The sequence below is a fragment of the Vigna unguiculata genome, chromosome 8, assembly GCF_004118075.2.
Source record: "Vigna unguiculata cultivar IT97K-499-35 chromosome 8, ASM411807v1, whole genome shotgun sequence".
NCBI lineage: Eukaryota > Viridiplantae > Streptophyta > Magnoliopsida > Fabales > Fabaceae > Vigna > Vigna unguiculata.
The window spans coordinates 21,106,549-21,121,542 of NC_040286.1; the positions used below are offsets into that span (position 1 = coordinate 21,106,549).

The 14,994-nt window shown below is 29.2% G+C and overlaps 1 protein-coding gene across 1 annotated transcript; it reads right to left on the minus strand.

Annotated features, from left to right (window-relative positions):
* Nucleotides 1–201: 201 nt before the first annotated feature.
* LOC114194066 (probable LRR receptor-like serine/threonine-protein kinase At1g05700) lies at nt 202–14,627 on the minus strand. Its single transcript, XM_028084108.1, has 13 exons — nt 14,388–14,627; nt 12,464–13,016; nt 11,883–12,385; nt 9,124–9,259; nt 8,610–8,681; nt 8,448–8,519; nt 8,056–8,136; nt 6,677–6,828; nt 5,738–5,952; nt 5,503–5,629; nt 1,152–1,214; nt 868–1,060; nt 202–703 (listed from the first exon to the last, which is right to left on the minus strand). Exons 1-13 carry the CDS (start codon nt 14,500–14,502, stop codon nt 286–288), a joined length of 2,700 nt encoding a protein of 899 aa, XP_027939909.1. The 5' UTR covers nt 14,503–14,627; the 3' UTR covers nt 202–285.
* Nucleotides 14,628–14,994: the final 367 nt, after the last annotated feature.

Genomic DNA, 14,994 nt, shown 5'->3' on the forward strand with positions numbered 1-14,994 from the left:
AAGATATTCGTAGTTTTTTCTTTTTCTTTAATAACTTTATATTTCTCTTCTTTTCAATGAAACACAAAAATCATATGTATAAATAAATTGTCATTATAAAAACGATAAAAGAAATTGTTGAATCATAAATGTACAAATATATGAATTAATGAAAATGAAATAAAAATCACATTTAACATACATCCTTACCGAAAAGTAGGTACAATAACCAGTACAAAGGAAACAAGGGACAATTTTTTTAGAAATAACTGCATTATGTTGAGCAAATTTAGGTGGGGACAAATCCTACCTAGGATTTGGAAATATATCGGATTCATTGAAATGAATGAGCACAGAATCCATGAGGAACGAATCCCTGTTGTTGCTTCCAGTCCTTTGAAGGGATGCTTCCAAAGACAAACAATCCTTCAGTTCTGAGGTTACATGGCTTATGTCAGGCCTTTGGATGGCAATATCAGGAAGGCATGACATGGCTATGTCCAAAAACTTCCAAGCTGAAGCAACATGGAAATTTCCTTCTAATCTTGGATCAACTATTGCTTCAATATCTCCAGCTTCAAGTTTTTTCTTAACCCAAGAATGTATGTGGCTAGGTTTCTCAGGAGTTCCTCTTATTGCTGGTTGACCTGTAATTAACTCTAATAAAACTACCCCAAAACTGTAAACATCACTCCTTTTATTGAGAGTCCCCGAGGAGTGAAACCTGTGAAGATATCAACAAGTTGAACCCAAGGTTTTAATATGTGTTGAATCACAATGATTACCATGAAGAAAAAGCTTGTTATGAGACAAATCAAAGAAAACTAATATATCACTGAAACCAAAATTATGTGTAATCTTTTAAGAACTAAATTTTGTTATACTTACTCAGGATCAAGGTAACCTGGTGTGCCACCTGGGTAATTAGTTAAGACATGAGTGTCATTGTCATTTGCAAAAGTTCTAGACAATCCAAAGTCTGAAATCTTGGCATGCATATTTTCATCTAGTAGGATGTTGGAACCTTTCAAATCTCTGTGAATTATAGGTGGCTTACATCCATTATGCAGATAATCCAATCCTGCATAATTCGTATAAATGTAACTAGTTGCTATAGAAAATAAATACCTTGAAGAAAATGAACGTTTATGAATATAGTTTTGTTCATTTACCACTTGCTGCATGTAACGCAATTTGAACTCTCTCTTTCCATCCCAAGACACTTGAGCTTTTTCCTACAAAAGATCATTTATATATTATCAATATATATTCATCAAAACCTTCTCAGAAAGGTCATGCAACCAATGGCGGATCTTGATCAAGAGTTTTGGAGGGGCTAGAATAATATAATTTTTGGATCATTTGATTGGACCATTAGTATAACACTTTAAAAAAATGACTCTTCTATAAAACAATTGGATCGTTAGATTGGATTATTAGTATAATGCTTTAAATACTTTAAAAGATGTGAAGAAATATAATTTAACTTGTTTTCATCTTCACGTGTAGCTTTCCTTTTACTACTCCTACAAAATAAATTTATTATTTTATTCTTCATCGATATGCTTGTTTTTAAATATACTAAAAAATAATTTACATAATCTAATATTTTATAATCAAGTCACAGTTAAAAATCGGTTATAAAAAAACATATAATACATGATTTTTTTTCTTCTATAATCATAAAAAGTAAGTATACAAAAGGCTCATGAGATAAAAAATAATTTTAATAACTATTAAAGTAATATTTTATCATCAAGTAAAACAAGAGAGAGTTACATTTTTTATTTAGAAATGAAGGAAACAAATGAGAAATGAGAGCAAACATAATGAGTATGTGTCTAACTTCATTTTTTCTTTAAAAAAAAAACATATGATAGTGAAAGATGAGTACAATTTTGTCAAAATTTTAAAAGCCAATGACAGAAGAAAATAAAAAATATTTTAATAAATGTTTGATTTAATTACTCTTTTTGTTATTGTTTCCAAAAATGTAAGTTGATCTTCCAGTTCTTTTACTTTCAATTTAGTGGCAATTTGGTATTTTTATACAAAAACATATATTAGAAGACTAAGTAAACCTAAATATTTTTTTATTATTTTTTATTATTTATTAACATTAAATATTGTATTTTATAAAATAAATAAAGAGACAATTTAATTATCATCAATTTCTAACATATACTATATATAAATTTAAAATTTTCAAAATTTTAAAAAAATAAAAAAAATGGATGTATAATTTTGGGAAAAATCAAAAATATTTGGGGGGCCTAGCTCCCTTCATGCTCCTATGAGGCTCCGCCTATGCATGCAACTATACCTATGCAAGGAAAATTGTCGTGCATTAAGAATAATTATCATATTTAAGATTTGTTTATGGTAGGAAAGACTAAAATAATTTGTCAAAAAGCCAAACAAAAAGGAAATGGTTTACGATAAATCTAGGAATATGCTTTAATAATATTTTTAATTGTTGTTATGTTTTACTTATAATTATAACTGTATTTTTGTTATAAGGTTTGTTTGAATTAAATTTTGAACACAAATTTTTATTAAAAGAAAATAATTTTTTTTATAAATTTAAAATAGTTTATGTATAAGTTAAAAATAATATTTTCGAAAATTTTATGATAAAACTTCCGTATATTATTAGTTTTAGTTTATAAAATAGCTTACTTAATTTTCTTTTATTTCTTTCTCTTAAACGCATTTATAGAAAAAACTATCGAAACAAACTCATAACTCAATACTTTTCTAGGAGCTATATTAAACCATATTGTATTATTAGTTTGCTTCATAATCAACGGGAACTTTTAAATGAGATTCAGAATTGGAAAAGTAGAAATAATTAAATAATTGCAAAATAGGTTTTTACGAGAATTATTAATTGACTTTGGTGTTTAGTTATTGATACACTGCAAATAGTGATCATTCCAATGATCAGTGAGAAATTTTTTTTGATGAATTCTCCTTAGTTAACGTCGTTGCATGTTAGTGATTTACATGTGATTCCACTTGTTTGAAAAAAAAATGGAAATGTCTTATCATGTTAGTTAATATGTTAGAACCGTTAGTAATTTGTAAACAACAACTCTATAATATTGTAAAAAACTTTATTTACCTCTTGTGTTATTTTTTATTCACACAATACATAATATATCTATAGACCCACATCTCCTGGCCATTATACTCTCAACAGCTATAAACGGCTAACTCATTAACTACCTAGACTTCAATGACTAGTGCATTAACCACACAACGGCTAGTTTCATACAATGGCTAGTTACCCATAATGGTTAACACATTTAAGTTTATTAAAAAACCCAACCAAAATCTCCCGTAAACTTAAATGCTTCTTTTATTCTCCATCTTTGTTCATTTATTCTTCATCACGACTTCCAACATGCAATAACTCTTCTCACATTGTACTTGTCCCTTTCATGAATAGTTAAGTTCTTCGCTTTCTTCATGACTGTCTTCCCTTTCACTTTATCTTTGGTCGACTTGTACTTCACTTTTCCTGTGGCTAACTTGTTCTCTACTCTCTCAGTTTTTGCATTCTTATGGGCAAACTTATTCTTCTCTTTGGCCAACTTGTTACTCATTAGGTTCTTTGTCTTTGTGGCCGACTTATCGTTACCTGAGCTCTTGTTAATAGGCCGACTTCCTTTTGAAAGATCAAACCACACCCACGTATTGTTGTGCTCAATCTCCTCATCCATTTCAAGTCGCCACTTCTCATTGCATCTCCAGTGCAGCTCTCAGATCTTTCTCAACTTGTAAATGTTCTTGCAAACTTGAAACATCTTCTTCAAATTCCAAGTGCTGCTTTTGCAACGCCTATTTCCTTCTCTCTACACTTTCTTGTAGAATTAAATTGTCTCTAACCTCCTTTTCAATACTCTGTTGCAAGTCTCCTTTTGCAATCTCTAACCTTTGGATTAAAAGCTCTTCTTCTTCAAATTCTGAGCTATTCAAGCTTTTCACACGCTCCACCGAGCTATCTGAGTAATCTACGCTACTCGACTGTCTTGTCGAGTTATCAATTATACTCAGTCTTCTTGCTGAATTCTCCATGCTATTCGGTCTTCTTGCCGAGTTCTCCACTTGCTTATGCTCAGCCCCTGAGCTACGCACCATTATCAACAATGTCGCTTCTTCTTTTCCTTCTTCTGTGAGGTTAATCGTCTCTTCATTTCTACTTTCAGATCTATAATCTTTGGCAAAATGTCCAGACTTACCACAACTGAAACACTTGCCCGAGTAGCACTCCTTTACATAGTCACCATACTTGCCACACTTGAAGCACTCAACATATGAGTTGCTTGATTGACCTCCTCTCCATGGACCTCGTCCTTTTCCGTGCCAATTTTGTTGACCAAATTGTTCTTTCTCTTCTTGTCCTCAGCTTCTACCACTAGGACCGCTTCTTATACCTCCTCGATATCGTCCTCTACCTTGAGTGTTCTGAGCTTTCTCATCTTTATTTGACATCTTCGTTTGGAGTAATTGATCAAGTGGCTCCCACTTCTTCTTCTTTCATTGTTCGTGTGCTTCAAGAGATTCTACAAGCTCTTCAACCGTGAGCATTGATAGGTCCTTGGACTCCTCAATCGCGCACACCACATTCTCGAAGTCGTTTGTCAATGACCTCAAGATCTTCTTCACAACTCGGCTAGCAGGTAATGTCTCTCCATTTCTAGCAAGTTGGTTCGCCAAGGTTTCAACTCGAGTAATGTACTCAGCTACTCCTTCGGTCTCTTTCATTCTCATGCTCTCTAATTCACCTTTAAGTGTTTGAAGTCGCACTTGCTTCACTCATTCATCTCTCATATACGCCTTCTCCAAAATATCCCACGCTTCTTTTGAAGATTTGGCACTTGCAATCTTCTCAAAGCCAGACTCGTCCACAGCTTGGTACAAGATGTACAAAGCTGCCTTGTCCTTCACACGTGCATCTTTCAGCACTTTCAACTGGGCATTTGACCAACCTATAGTGTTGGCTGGTTCATCGAAACCATCTTCAACCACCTCCCAATTTTCTTGGGATCCAAGAAGCGCCTTCATTTTGAGACTCCAATTGTCATAGTTGACAACCTTTATCAACTTAGGGAGGGAAATACTATTTATAAGACTGGCCATCTCACTCTCTTTTTTCTCAAACACTTAGGTCTGTAGCTCTCTTTTTCCACTCAGACACTCAAGCTAACTAGCTCTTGATACCACTTTGTTAGTACTTTGTAGACAACAACTCTATAATCTTGTGAAAAAACTTTATTCACCTCTTGTGTTGTTTTTTATTCACACAATACATAATATATTTATAGACCCACATCTCTTAACCATTATACTCTCAACGGCTATAAACAGCTAACTCATTAACTACCTAGACTCCAACAACTAGTGCATTAACCACTCACAATGGCTAGTTTCTTACAACGGCTAGTTACCCTAAATTGTTAACACATTTAAGTTTATTAAAAAACCCAACAAGAACAAAGAAAATGTAACTCAACAAACCTGACAATTGTTCTTGGAGGTTTCCTTTTGAAAGATATTCGTAAATAAGTGCTTTAGCATCACCTTCATCACAATATCCCACAAGAAAAACCACATTTCTATGATGAACAAGCGTTAGAAACTTTGCCTGCATTTTAGAAATGTTTAATATCTTAACTTAATAAAAATATATTCGTTGTGCAAATTCAAGAAAAGAAGAAAAAAAAGGGCTAATTTATCAATTGTTCCATTTAACCTCTGACTTAAACTCCTTATAACCTTGATTTGATGAGAGAGAGAGTTTCTTTACGGCAACTCGTTCATCACTTTGCAAAGTGCCAAGGTAAACTTCACCAAATCCACCTTTTCCAATCATTGTTTCGAAACCGTTGGTAATATCATGAACCTCCGAGTAAGAAAATGTTTGATTTTTTAATTTTAGTTGACCTTTTTTTGAAGTTGAAGATATCCCTGGACAATGATAAAAAATAACATGTCATTTAATGAATATTCATATAGTGAAAAATATGTAGAGCAAAGTGAAATACATAAAAAATCCTAAAATACTTGAATTGCAAAATATTAAGAAAGCTAGTCGAATCCTTCAACTAAAAATATCATTTTTTGAGTCACTGTTAAAGAATTAAAAATCTAAAGTGTTAAATATCTAATAAGATGCTTTTGCGATCCATCATTCTTGTACTTTAGAATTTCAGATTAAAACAAATTGCAATAAGAGTAGTAATTTGAAATTTTACATGGAAAAAAAAAAGAGGTAGAAAATGTGTTGTGATAAGCATGTGTAGAAAAATTCTCAGCAACCAATTTAGAAAAACAAAATGTAATAAGAGTTGAAATTTGACATAAACATAAATTAATTTGCAAAAGTGTTCATATAATTTTTTCATAAATTCAAACACAAAACGTGAAGTTTTAAAACTATGTTGATTGTGAAAATGATTGTAAAAAAGAAAATAGGCAATAGACAACAATTTTTATTTATCATGTAGTTTAGATAATGGGAGAGGGAATATAAATATACGATAAGTTTACCCATCAAGGAAAAAAATAAAATAATAGATATTTAAAAAAATTATAGATTCAAAAGGAAAAGAATGAGAATAAATTTAATAATAGTGATTGGGTACTCAATATAGTAATATTGTAGAAAATATTATATGAATTATGACTATACCTCCTTTATTTCGTCTGAGTGATCTCCAAATCATAACTATGCCCACTATTATTATAGAGACAACAATTGATGCTACAATAGTTGCAACTAATGGAACAATATTCTTCTTCTTACAGGATCCTATCTCACATATATCAGTATTCCCGTCCAAACTGAAATAATGTATAAGCGTAAGTTGTCATGCAATAAATATAATAAACACGAAGAAATAATTTTAATTAAATAAGACAATTAATATAATTTTTTCTTAATATTTTAACTCCTAATTTTGAACTTATAAGCTTTCAATTTATTTATATAATTTTTCACTTAATATTGAATTGGATCCGCATTAAGGAGTGAGGTCATGTTATTAACTTTCGGAGGTATTTGAGATATAAAGTTTGACTCCATGTTTCTATTATCATTTGAGATAAAAAAGACTACTGAGTTGTGCTATAGATTCCCTAACTGATCATATATATTCACACCAATGTAGAAAATCAATGTGAGTTATAGTTGAAGATAGTCCCTTATATCTTTGTGACATTTGGTTGAGTAGTCGAGGGTGAGTTAATTCTCCATTGTGTTCCTCTACAATCGGGACTGGATGTGGGCAATCGATGAAACTCAAGATGTAATTTCTCTACATTATTTATATAATTAGATACTTGTCATTACATCGATGGCTAGTAGTAATGATAACATGACTTAGTGGTAGGGTGAGGGGTGAGAGGTGAGAGAGAGGTTGCTGGTTCAACTTCCTCTACTAATAATTGAAAAAATATAGGCTTGATGACTTTGGAAGAAAGGGTGAGAGAGATTGTGAATTTAACTTCATTAACAAAATTAAGAGCGGCAGTGCAGGATATATTCTTCAAATTTTAACACATTCAAAAATAAATCCTTGTCTTTTTCACTCATACAATTATTTGGAATGTCCAGAAAGAAAGTAATCAATATACTTAAGTACAAGTTTTTTTTTCTTTTTTTTATGGGACTGTAGGGTAGTCAGTACAGATCACAGGCATTTGTTGGACAACAGTCTCAATATCTCAGTCCGTCCCGTATTTTTTTGTGGATTTATGAACCAACCCACTGGACCAAACCCACGTTGTCACCCTTAAACAAAATACTAACAATTAACATGGATGGATAAATTTTTTTTATTATATATTTAACCTTAAATTAAATACATATATCAGACAATTTTTATCAACATAAAAAGCAACTTTAATTTTTTATAAATAAATATATATATATATATATATATATATATGTATGTATTTATATATGAAATAAGTTAATCTAATTTGTGTTGATTAAGTAGTGTCTAATATTTATATACCTTAAAAGGTCTAAGTTACAAAATTATACGGTGATGTAGAGTATGAGCGAACCTCAATTGCAAAGAATTACTCTCTGACTTCGCTATGAGGGCATCAGGAATGGAACCCGTGAGGCTATTTCTGGACAAATTACTGCAAAGAGATATTGACAAATTTCTTCAGATCAATTTTTAGAAGAAAAAATTAGTTTCTTTCAATTAAAATTATCTTATACATAAATTAATTTATAAAAAGAAAATGATAGGTTAACAAAGTTTCTTTTACAAATTTTTATAAATTTTGACAAATTATCTATTTAGATAAAAAATATTACTTTATTACTTTATTTTAGTTAAAAAAAATAAAAATTAATCTATTTTAATTTTATTTATGAAAATTTTGTCAAATTTTTCCAAAAAAAAATTGTCAAAATTTTTTTTCAAATTATAATTAGGACAACTTACAGTATCTTCAACTGTGATAACTTGGCAAAGAATTCTGGCACCTCTCCCACCAATTGATTGTTTGACAGATCCCTACAATATATAGTAATATTTTTTTTTCGTACTTTAAACTCCTTGCATAATTGTCGTTACAAACTAAATTTAATAATAAAAGGAACTTACAAAATTTCTAAATTTGCAAGGTTGGAGAATGACACATCTATGTTGCCTGATAATTTACTTGAACTCAAGTTTCTGCTTAAATTTCACCATAAATATATGTCATTGTAAACCCGAATAAAAACAAATAGAAAGAGAGAAATGAAACATATTACATTCCGCAAATATTATTACTATACTTTGATGTGCCTATGAGAAAATCATGTCGAGAAAAAAAAAAGCAAACAAGGGAGGTTCAAAGAATTTAGATAGTGTAATAATAAACTTTTTCATCATCACTTATAAAATAAATTCTCATATAAATTAAAATTAGTCTATGATTACGTAAAACATAATTTTACCGGCTAAAATAAAGTTTTAGAGAAATTAAAATCCAAGAGTTTGTAACGCATAAATAAGTTTGAACTTACAAAATTGTATTTATTCTTGTTAAAAAATTTAATGACTTTATATTTCCCATTTGTAAAGTTATACATTTTTGTGACTCAATGCATTGTATAATGTAAATGTTACTTACAGAGAGATGATTCTTGGAGGATTCCCAGCATTACAAGTCAGACCGTCCCATGTAAAACCTGTTGGTCCGCAGGGGTCTCCTTGCCACTTCATTCTGGAGATCTTATAGATATCTTTGATGCGTTTGATCGCATCAACTGATATTAATTTCAACAATATAATCAAAATTTTAGGATTAAGATAATGAACTCGGTAATAAAACATTTTTTTAAATATATAGATAAAAAAAAGTTATTTTACTTTATTTTACAGATAAGTGAATCGAATAATTTTGGTCAACCAAAATAGTTGATAATTTAAACAACCAGTGTTTAACTCTTCCCGCACTCTTTATACAAGATTATAAGTCGGTCCAACGTAAAAACATTAAAATGGTGTAAAATTTAAAAGAATTACAAAAGTAATACATCGTGTTAGTTTGGTACAATTTTAATACGATTTTAACTTATTAAAGTGAAATTGGGCTAAACTAATATTACTTTAATTAAAAAAAACTTTAAAAAATCATAATATATTAAGTTGACACAATTTTAATTTATATTATAGAATATAAGTATTAAATTGACATGACTTCAATTAAAATTAAAAAAATTATAATATACTAAAATCGCATCAAACTAAAACGATTTCAATTTAGATCATAATATACTTAAGTCATACCAGAAACAGCAGAGAAAATATGTTGAAGTCATATCAAGCCGATATGACTACAACTAAAATTTAACAAAAAAAATATGCAGTGAAGTCTTACCAAGTTGGTATGACTTCTTCATAATGAAATTGTACCAAACTCGCATGATTTGTTCACTTTTGTAATTTTCTTTTAAAACTTGTACCATTTTTTAAATAATTTTGAAAAAAAGATGGTACTATTTTAGTGTTTTGTGTCGGTCCGACTCATTATGATTCATATATCCAAAGTTATGTTTGTATCTTTAATACTATTTGTGCTTAGTTTCATTGTAAGAAAATCCTTAAATAATAATCAATTTTAGTGATAAAAAATAATTAATTACTATAATGATTAATTTAGATGTCAATTTATAAACTATAAATTATTAGTAACTAAAAGAGTTTTAAGAAATTATAATTAACCTCTATATTGGGACAAGGTGTTTAAGCAAAAGCAAGAGAGGAAGAAATAGAAAGTATCATAGAAGCTAGAAAACAGAGATAAATTCTCATCAGCTAATGTAAGGTGTATACACGAATTATTTAGGTTAAATCATTCTATAGGTCCCCATTTTTGTATAGGTCCTCATTTTTGTAGTGAAATTTCAAGTAGGTCCCCCCATTTTTATTTGACTCAATTGAGTCCCTATTTTCGAAAATTCGTTGCAATTGGTTCCTTTCCGTTAGTTGACGAGTAATAGTGCTAATTATGTGCCACGTGTCAGCACGTGGTTTTTTTGACTTTTTTTATAATTTTTTATAATTTTTAATTTTTTTTTATAATTTTTTTTAAAAAAATTTAAAATTGCCACGTGTCAATCTGACATTGTGCCATGTGGCAGAGACAATGTGATGTGGCAATGGCAGTGCCACATGTCAATATTGGATGTGAAAAGTCTTGATGTAGTCCCTGTATTTGTTATTTTGTCTCAATTTGGTCCCAATTTTTTTAAAATTGAATCAATTTTTTTCCTATATCAGATTTAATTTTATATAAATTTACAATGGTATTTTTATTATAATTGATATTTTTAACAAAATTAAGTTTATTTAAATGTATATTTTGCATTGAACTTTATTTAAATATTGTTTCAAATATTTATATATCAATAATTTATAGACAAATGTTAGAATTGTTATAATTTTTTTTTTAATTTTATATTTGAATTTATAAAGTTTTTATTTTTAAAGCAACTCTAACATTTATCTATAAATTATGGATATATAAATATTTAAAATAAAATTTAAATAAATATTAGTGCAAAATATACATTTAAATAAATTTAATTTTGTTAAAAATATCAACTATAATAAAAATACCATTGTAAAATTTATATAAAATTTAAATTTGATACCAGATGAAATTGATTTAGTTTTAACAAAATTGGGACCAAATTGAGACAAAATAACAAATATACATTAAGACTTTTCACATCCAATATTGACACGTGGCACTGCCACTACCACATCACATTGTATCTGCCATGTGGCACAATGTCAGATTGACACGTGGCAATTTTAATTTTTTTTAAAAAATTATAAAAAATAATTAAAAATTTAAAAAAAAATTTAAAAAATTTAAAAAAAAAATTAAAAAAAGTTAAAAAAACCACGTGCTGACACGTGGCACATAATTAGTGCCGTTACTGGTCAACTAACGGAAAGGAACCAATTGCAACGAATTTTCGAAAATAAGGACTCAATTGAGTCAAATAAAAATGGAAGGACCTACTTGACATTTCGCTACAAAAATGGAAGCCTATGGAATAATTTAACCAATTATTTATAGTGAACAGATATAAGACTATCTCTAATAAATGGTTAGTTTCTAACACATAATTTTGCTTTACAATACAATTAAAATAATTCTATTATGAATTGACGTTAAATTGATAATTAATATTAATTACCAAGATTTTATTTACCAAAAAAATTAATTTTTAAATTTTGATTTTTAATTAAAAAATTAATCTCTAAACATATTTTTTTCTCACTGAATTTTCTTATAATATTTATATATATTAGCAATTAATTGTTTTTAAATACGTAAAACTGAATTGAAGTAGAAAATGAAAGAAAGTTAATTACCATCATCTTGATGTGTGGCTGAAACAGACTGAGGAATCACTCTGTAAATCTCATAAGCATTAAGCATGGCAGGTAACTGAGAGTCAGGGGTGGCTTTAATGAAAATGTTGTTAATGCCCATTCCTTGTTCTACAGTAAGTTGTAGTGTAAGGGGCTCCTTGTACGAAATACTAACGTTTTCGGTGACATTATCATGAACACCTTCTCCAAACCCATTAACAACAACATTCATTATCCTTTTCTCACTACTATCTACCCTTTCCTCAAAGTCAAAAAAATGAAGATATACTTTATATTCCACACTCCTGTCTGTGTAATTCCTCCATATATTCACCGAATCAGACAACCTCAATGCACTCACTGCAGTGTTCAACACTTCTGTCGGCAACTTGTAAGGATCATTCAACGTATCCAAATCAATACCTAATACTGTTTTCATTTCTTTCTCATTACGTGTTACCGCTCTTGCAAGCCAAGACCTACCATATTCGTCATCCATATACCTATCATGATTAAACAAATAATTTTGAGCTTTCATTTGTTGTCATATGAATATAATAATGAATTAAAATCTAAATGACCTGAGCAATTGGCCGTGTGCAGAAGAGACTCCAAGTGTGACTCTGGTGAGGAGATCCAGCGTCTGTAAATTCAACAAATCTTGATAAACATTAGCACTTCCCAGAGGCCACAACTCCAACAGTGAAATGAAAGGTACTCCTTGCTCAATATTCACCATGCACAAATCAATGGTGTCCGCTAAGCTGCTATAAATAGCCTCAACTCGACGAGTGCTACTAGCCACAGTGAAACGTATGGAGGTGAAGACAGTGACATCAATGTACAAATCAAACGTTGGAGGCATACTTTTGTTGTCATAGTTTCCATACGCAAAGTAACCTCTCACAATGTATCTCTTGTTCTTCCCCTCTTTGGGTTTCAAGCTATAGCAATTCCTCTTCCCTTCTGGGAAGCTTCTCAGAGACATAAGCTGTTTATTAATTTGAGGTTGGGTTTCAAAGGAGTTTTCGGAAATCGTGTGAGTTTCACCCAATTCAATATCATCGTCTTCGTACTGTATGCGGGTCTCGTCAATGTAGCCCTCCTTTACTCCGCAATCAATGCTTATCACATCTACAATATTAAATTGCCACACAATAATTAACTACCCAATAAATATGCCTTTATTCTTCATTTTTATCAAAGAGTTAACAAAATAAAGTCTTAATTCATATTTTGAGGTTTTAACTTTCTCCTCTGTACGAGATTTTTTTTTTATCCTCATTACTTTTCAAATTTTAAGGTAGACTTATGGTAAAAATTCACTGTAAAAAAGAGTGGAAGGTAAAAGCATAATCATGATTGAGAAAGGTAAAAAAAATACTGACTAAGATTTTTTTTTACTTTTGAATGTATATTTTGAACAAAAGAAGAAGGATATATCAAATGCTCTTTTAATTTAATTCTTTGTTTAAAATGGAAACATTTCAAGTTTGAAGACTAAAAAGCTATATATTCTCTAGGTTGAATGAGATGTTATTCACCAACCCCTTCATACACCAACACAAACTTTATGAGAAACGACCACAATAATGACTAAAACTCAAAATATAAAATGATTTAAATATCCCATGTCATACTAGGCCGATTATCTCTTTTTCCCAAAAACTAATGGCAAGAGTAGAAAAAAAGAAAAACTATTGGCTATTTATATATATAATATGATCTATTATAAAGATAAAGGACAAAGATACTAAATTTCTACATTTATTATAAACAAATTCTTGAGCATATGTATCTTGATCCTTTGTCTTTAACAGATCCTTTATTCTTATATTTATATATATTCATTCGAGATCAGAAAGAGAGAATTTTAATATAATAAAATTTTAAAAGATTAAAATGGACAAAAATAAAAATTTTCATTTAACCTATATATATATATATATATATATATATATATATATATATATATATATATATAATTCTTTTTCATGTAAATTATTTACAATAATTTGTATCCTCGCCCTCAGGTGACCACATTATTAGATGTAGTAGTTAATTAGTTTATTAGCTATACCTTTTATTCCTTGTAAATTATAACACTTTCATAATTAACTTCAAAAAATGAAAAAGATTTAGAATTAATTTCAATTTGTCATGTTTTAATATTCTAAATCTTGATATTGTATTTCTCACCGGAAATAATCTGGCCGAAAACTAGAATAGGAAGAAGGATTATTCTAACTGTAATAAAATACTCATAACATGTACTTAACACAACTACTAATTAATTAAACCGAAACAGTTTTGTATTAGTTAATTAATTCATGTGTAAACTGTTGATCATTTGTGTTTATTATAAATATAGTAAATTTTAAATAACATATACTGATGTTATGAAAACAAAAAATTAGTTCATATTAAAGAATGAAATTTCATGAAGAATTATATATAAGTTTCATTAATCCGTAAACGTTGATAAGAAACATAGAAAGTATATACCTGAATAATCAACATTGGCAAGCTTTCTATGAGGAGTTTCATCGATTCCTGCAGAATTAATGGTGGATGAAGCACATACTGCTACAACCAGAATCCACTGCAACGCTCTCTCCATGATTCACACAGAAAATAAAACAATAAACGGCAAGAAAAGATAGGTTAAAATCAACTCTTTGCAGAACCCACTATATCAGTGTAGAAGAAAGAAAAATGATAGTTCTGATTTTGAAAGCTAAATGATAAACCAATGAGAAAGGAGTTAAGCCAATTGAATAATCAGTAAGGTTTTTATAGGTCAAATCGAATAGTACGTGTAGAAAATTATTAAAAATAATAAAGTTGGAAAAATACCTTTATATGACTTTTCATTATAATTATGGTTTAAATTACATGGAAAAGAAAAAGAAAAAAAGAGATAACATACTTGTAAAATATTTTATATTTAATTAAAGAACACAACTTATCTACAATATTTTATGTACAGTTAGTACTGTTCTTTAATTTAATTTAATTAGAACTTTCACTTTAAAAAATTTACATTTTATCAAATATATGGCACATTTTAAAGATAAAATTCTATATTTAATTAGGAAAACAGGTCCTAAAG

What these genes read in the sequence shown, in the direction of transcription:
- LOC114194066 (XM_028084108.1), bottom strand. Translation starts at nt 14,502, where the DNA reads ATGGAGAGAGCGTTGCAGTGGATTCTGGTTGTAGCAGTATGTGCTTCA. An exon ending in TTATCACAGTTGAAGATACT is followed by an intron (nt 8,137 to 8,447) that starts GTAAGTTGTCCT and finishes ATCTCTTTGCAG; the next exon opens with TAATTTGTCCAGAAATAGCC. An exon ending in CCTCCAAGAACAATTGTCAG is followed by an intron (nt 1,215 to 5,502) that starts GTTTGTTGAGTT and finishes GATCTTTTGTAG; the next exon opens with GAAAAAGCTCAAGTGTCTTG.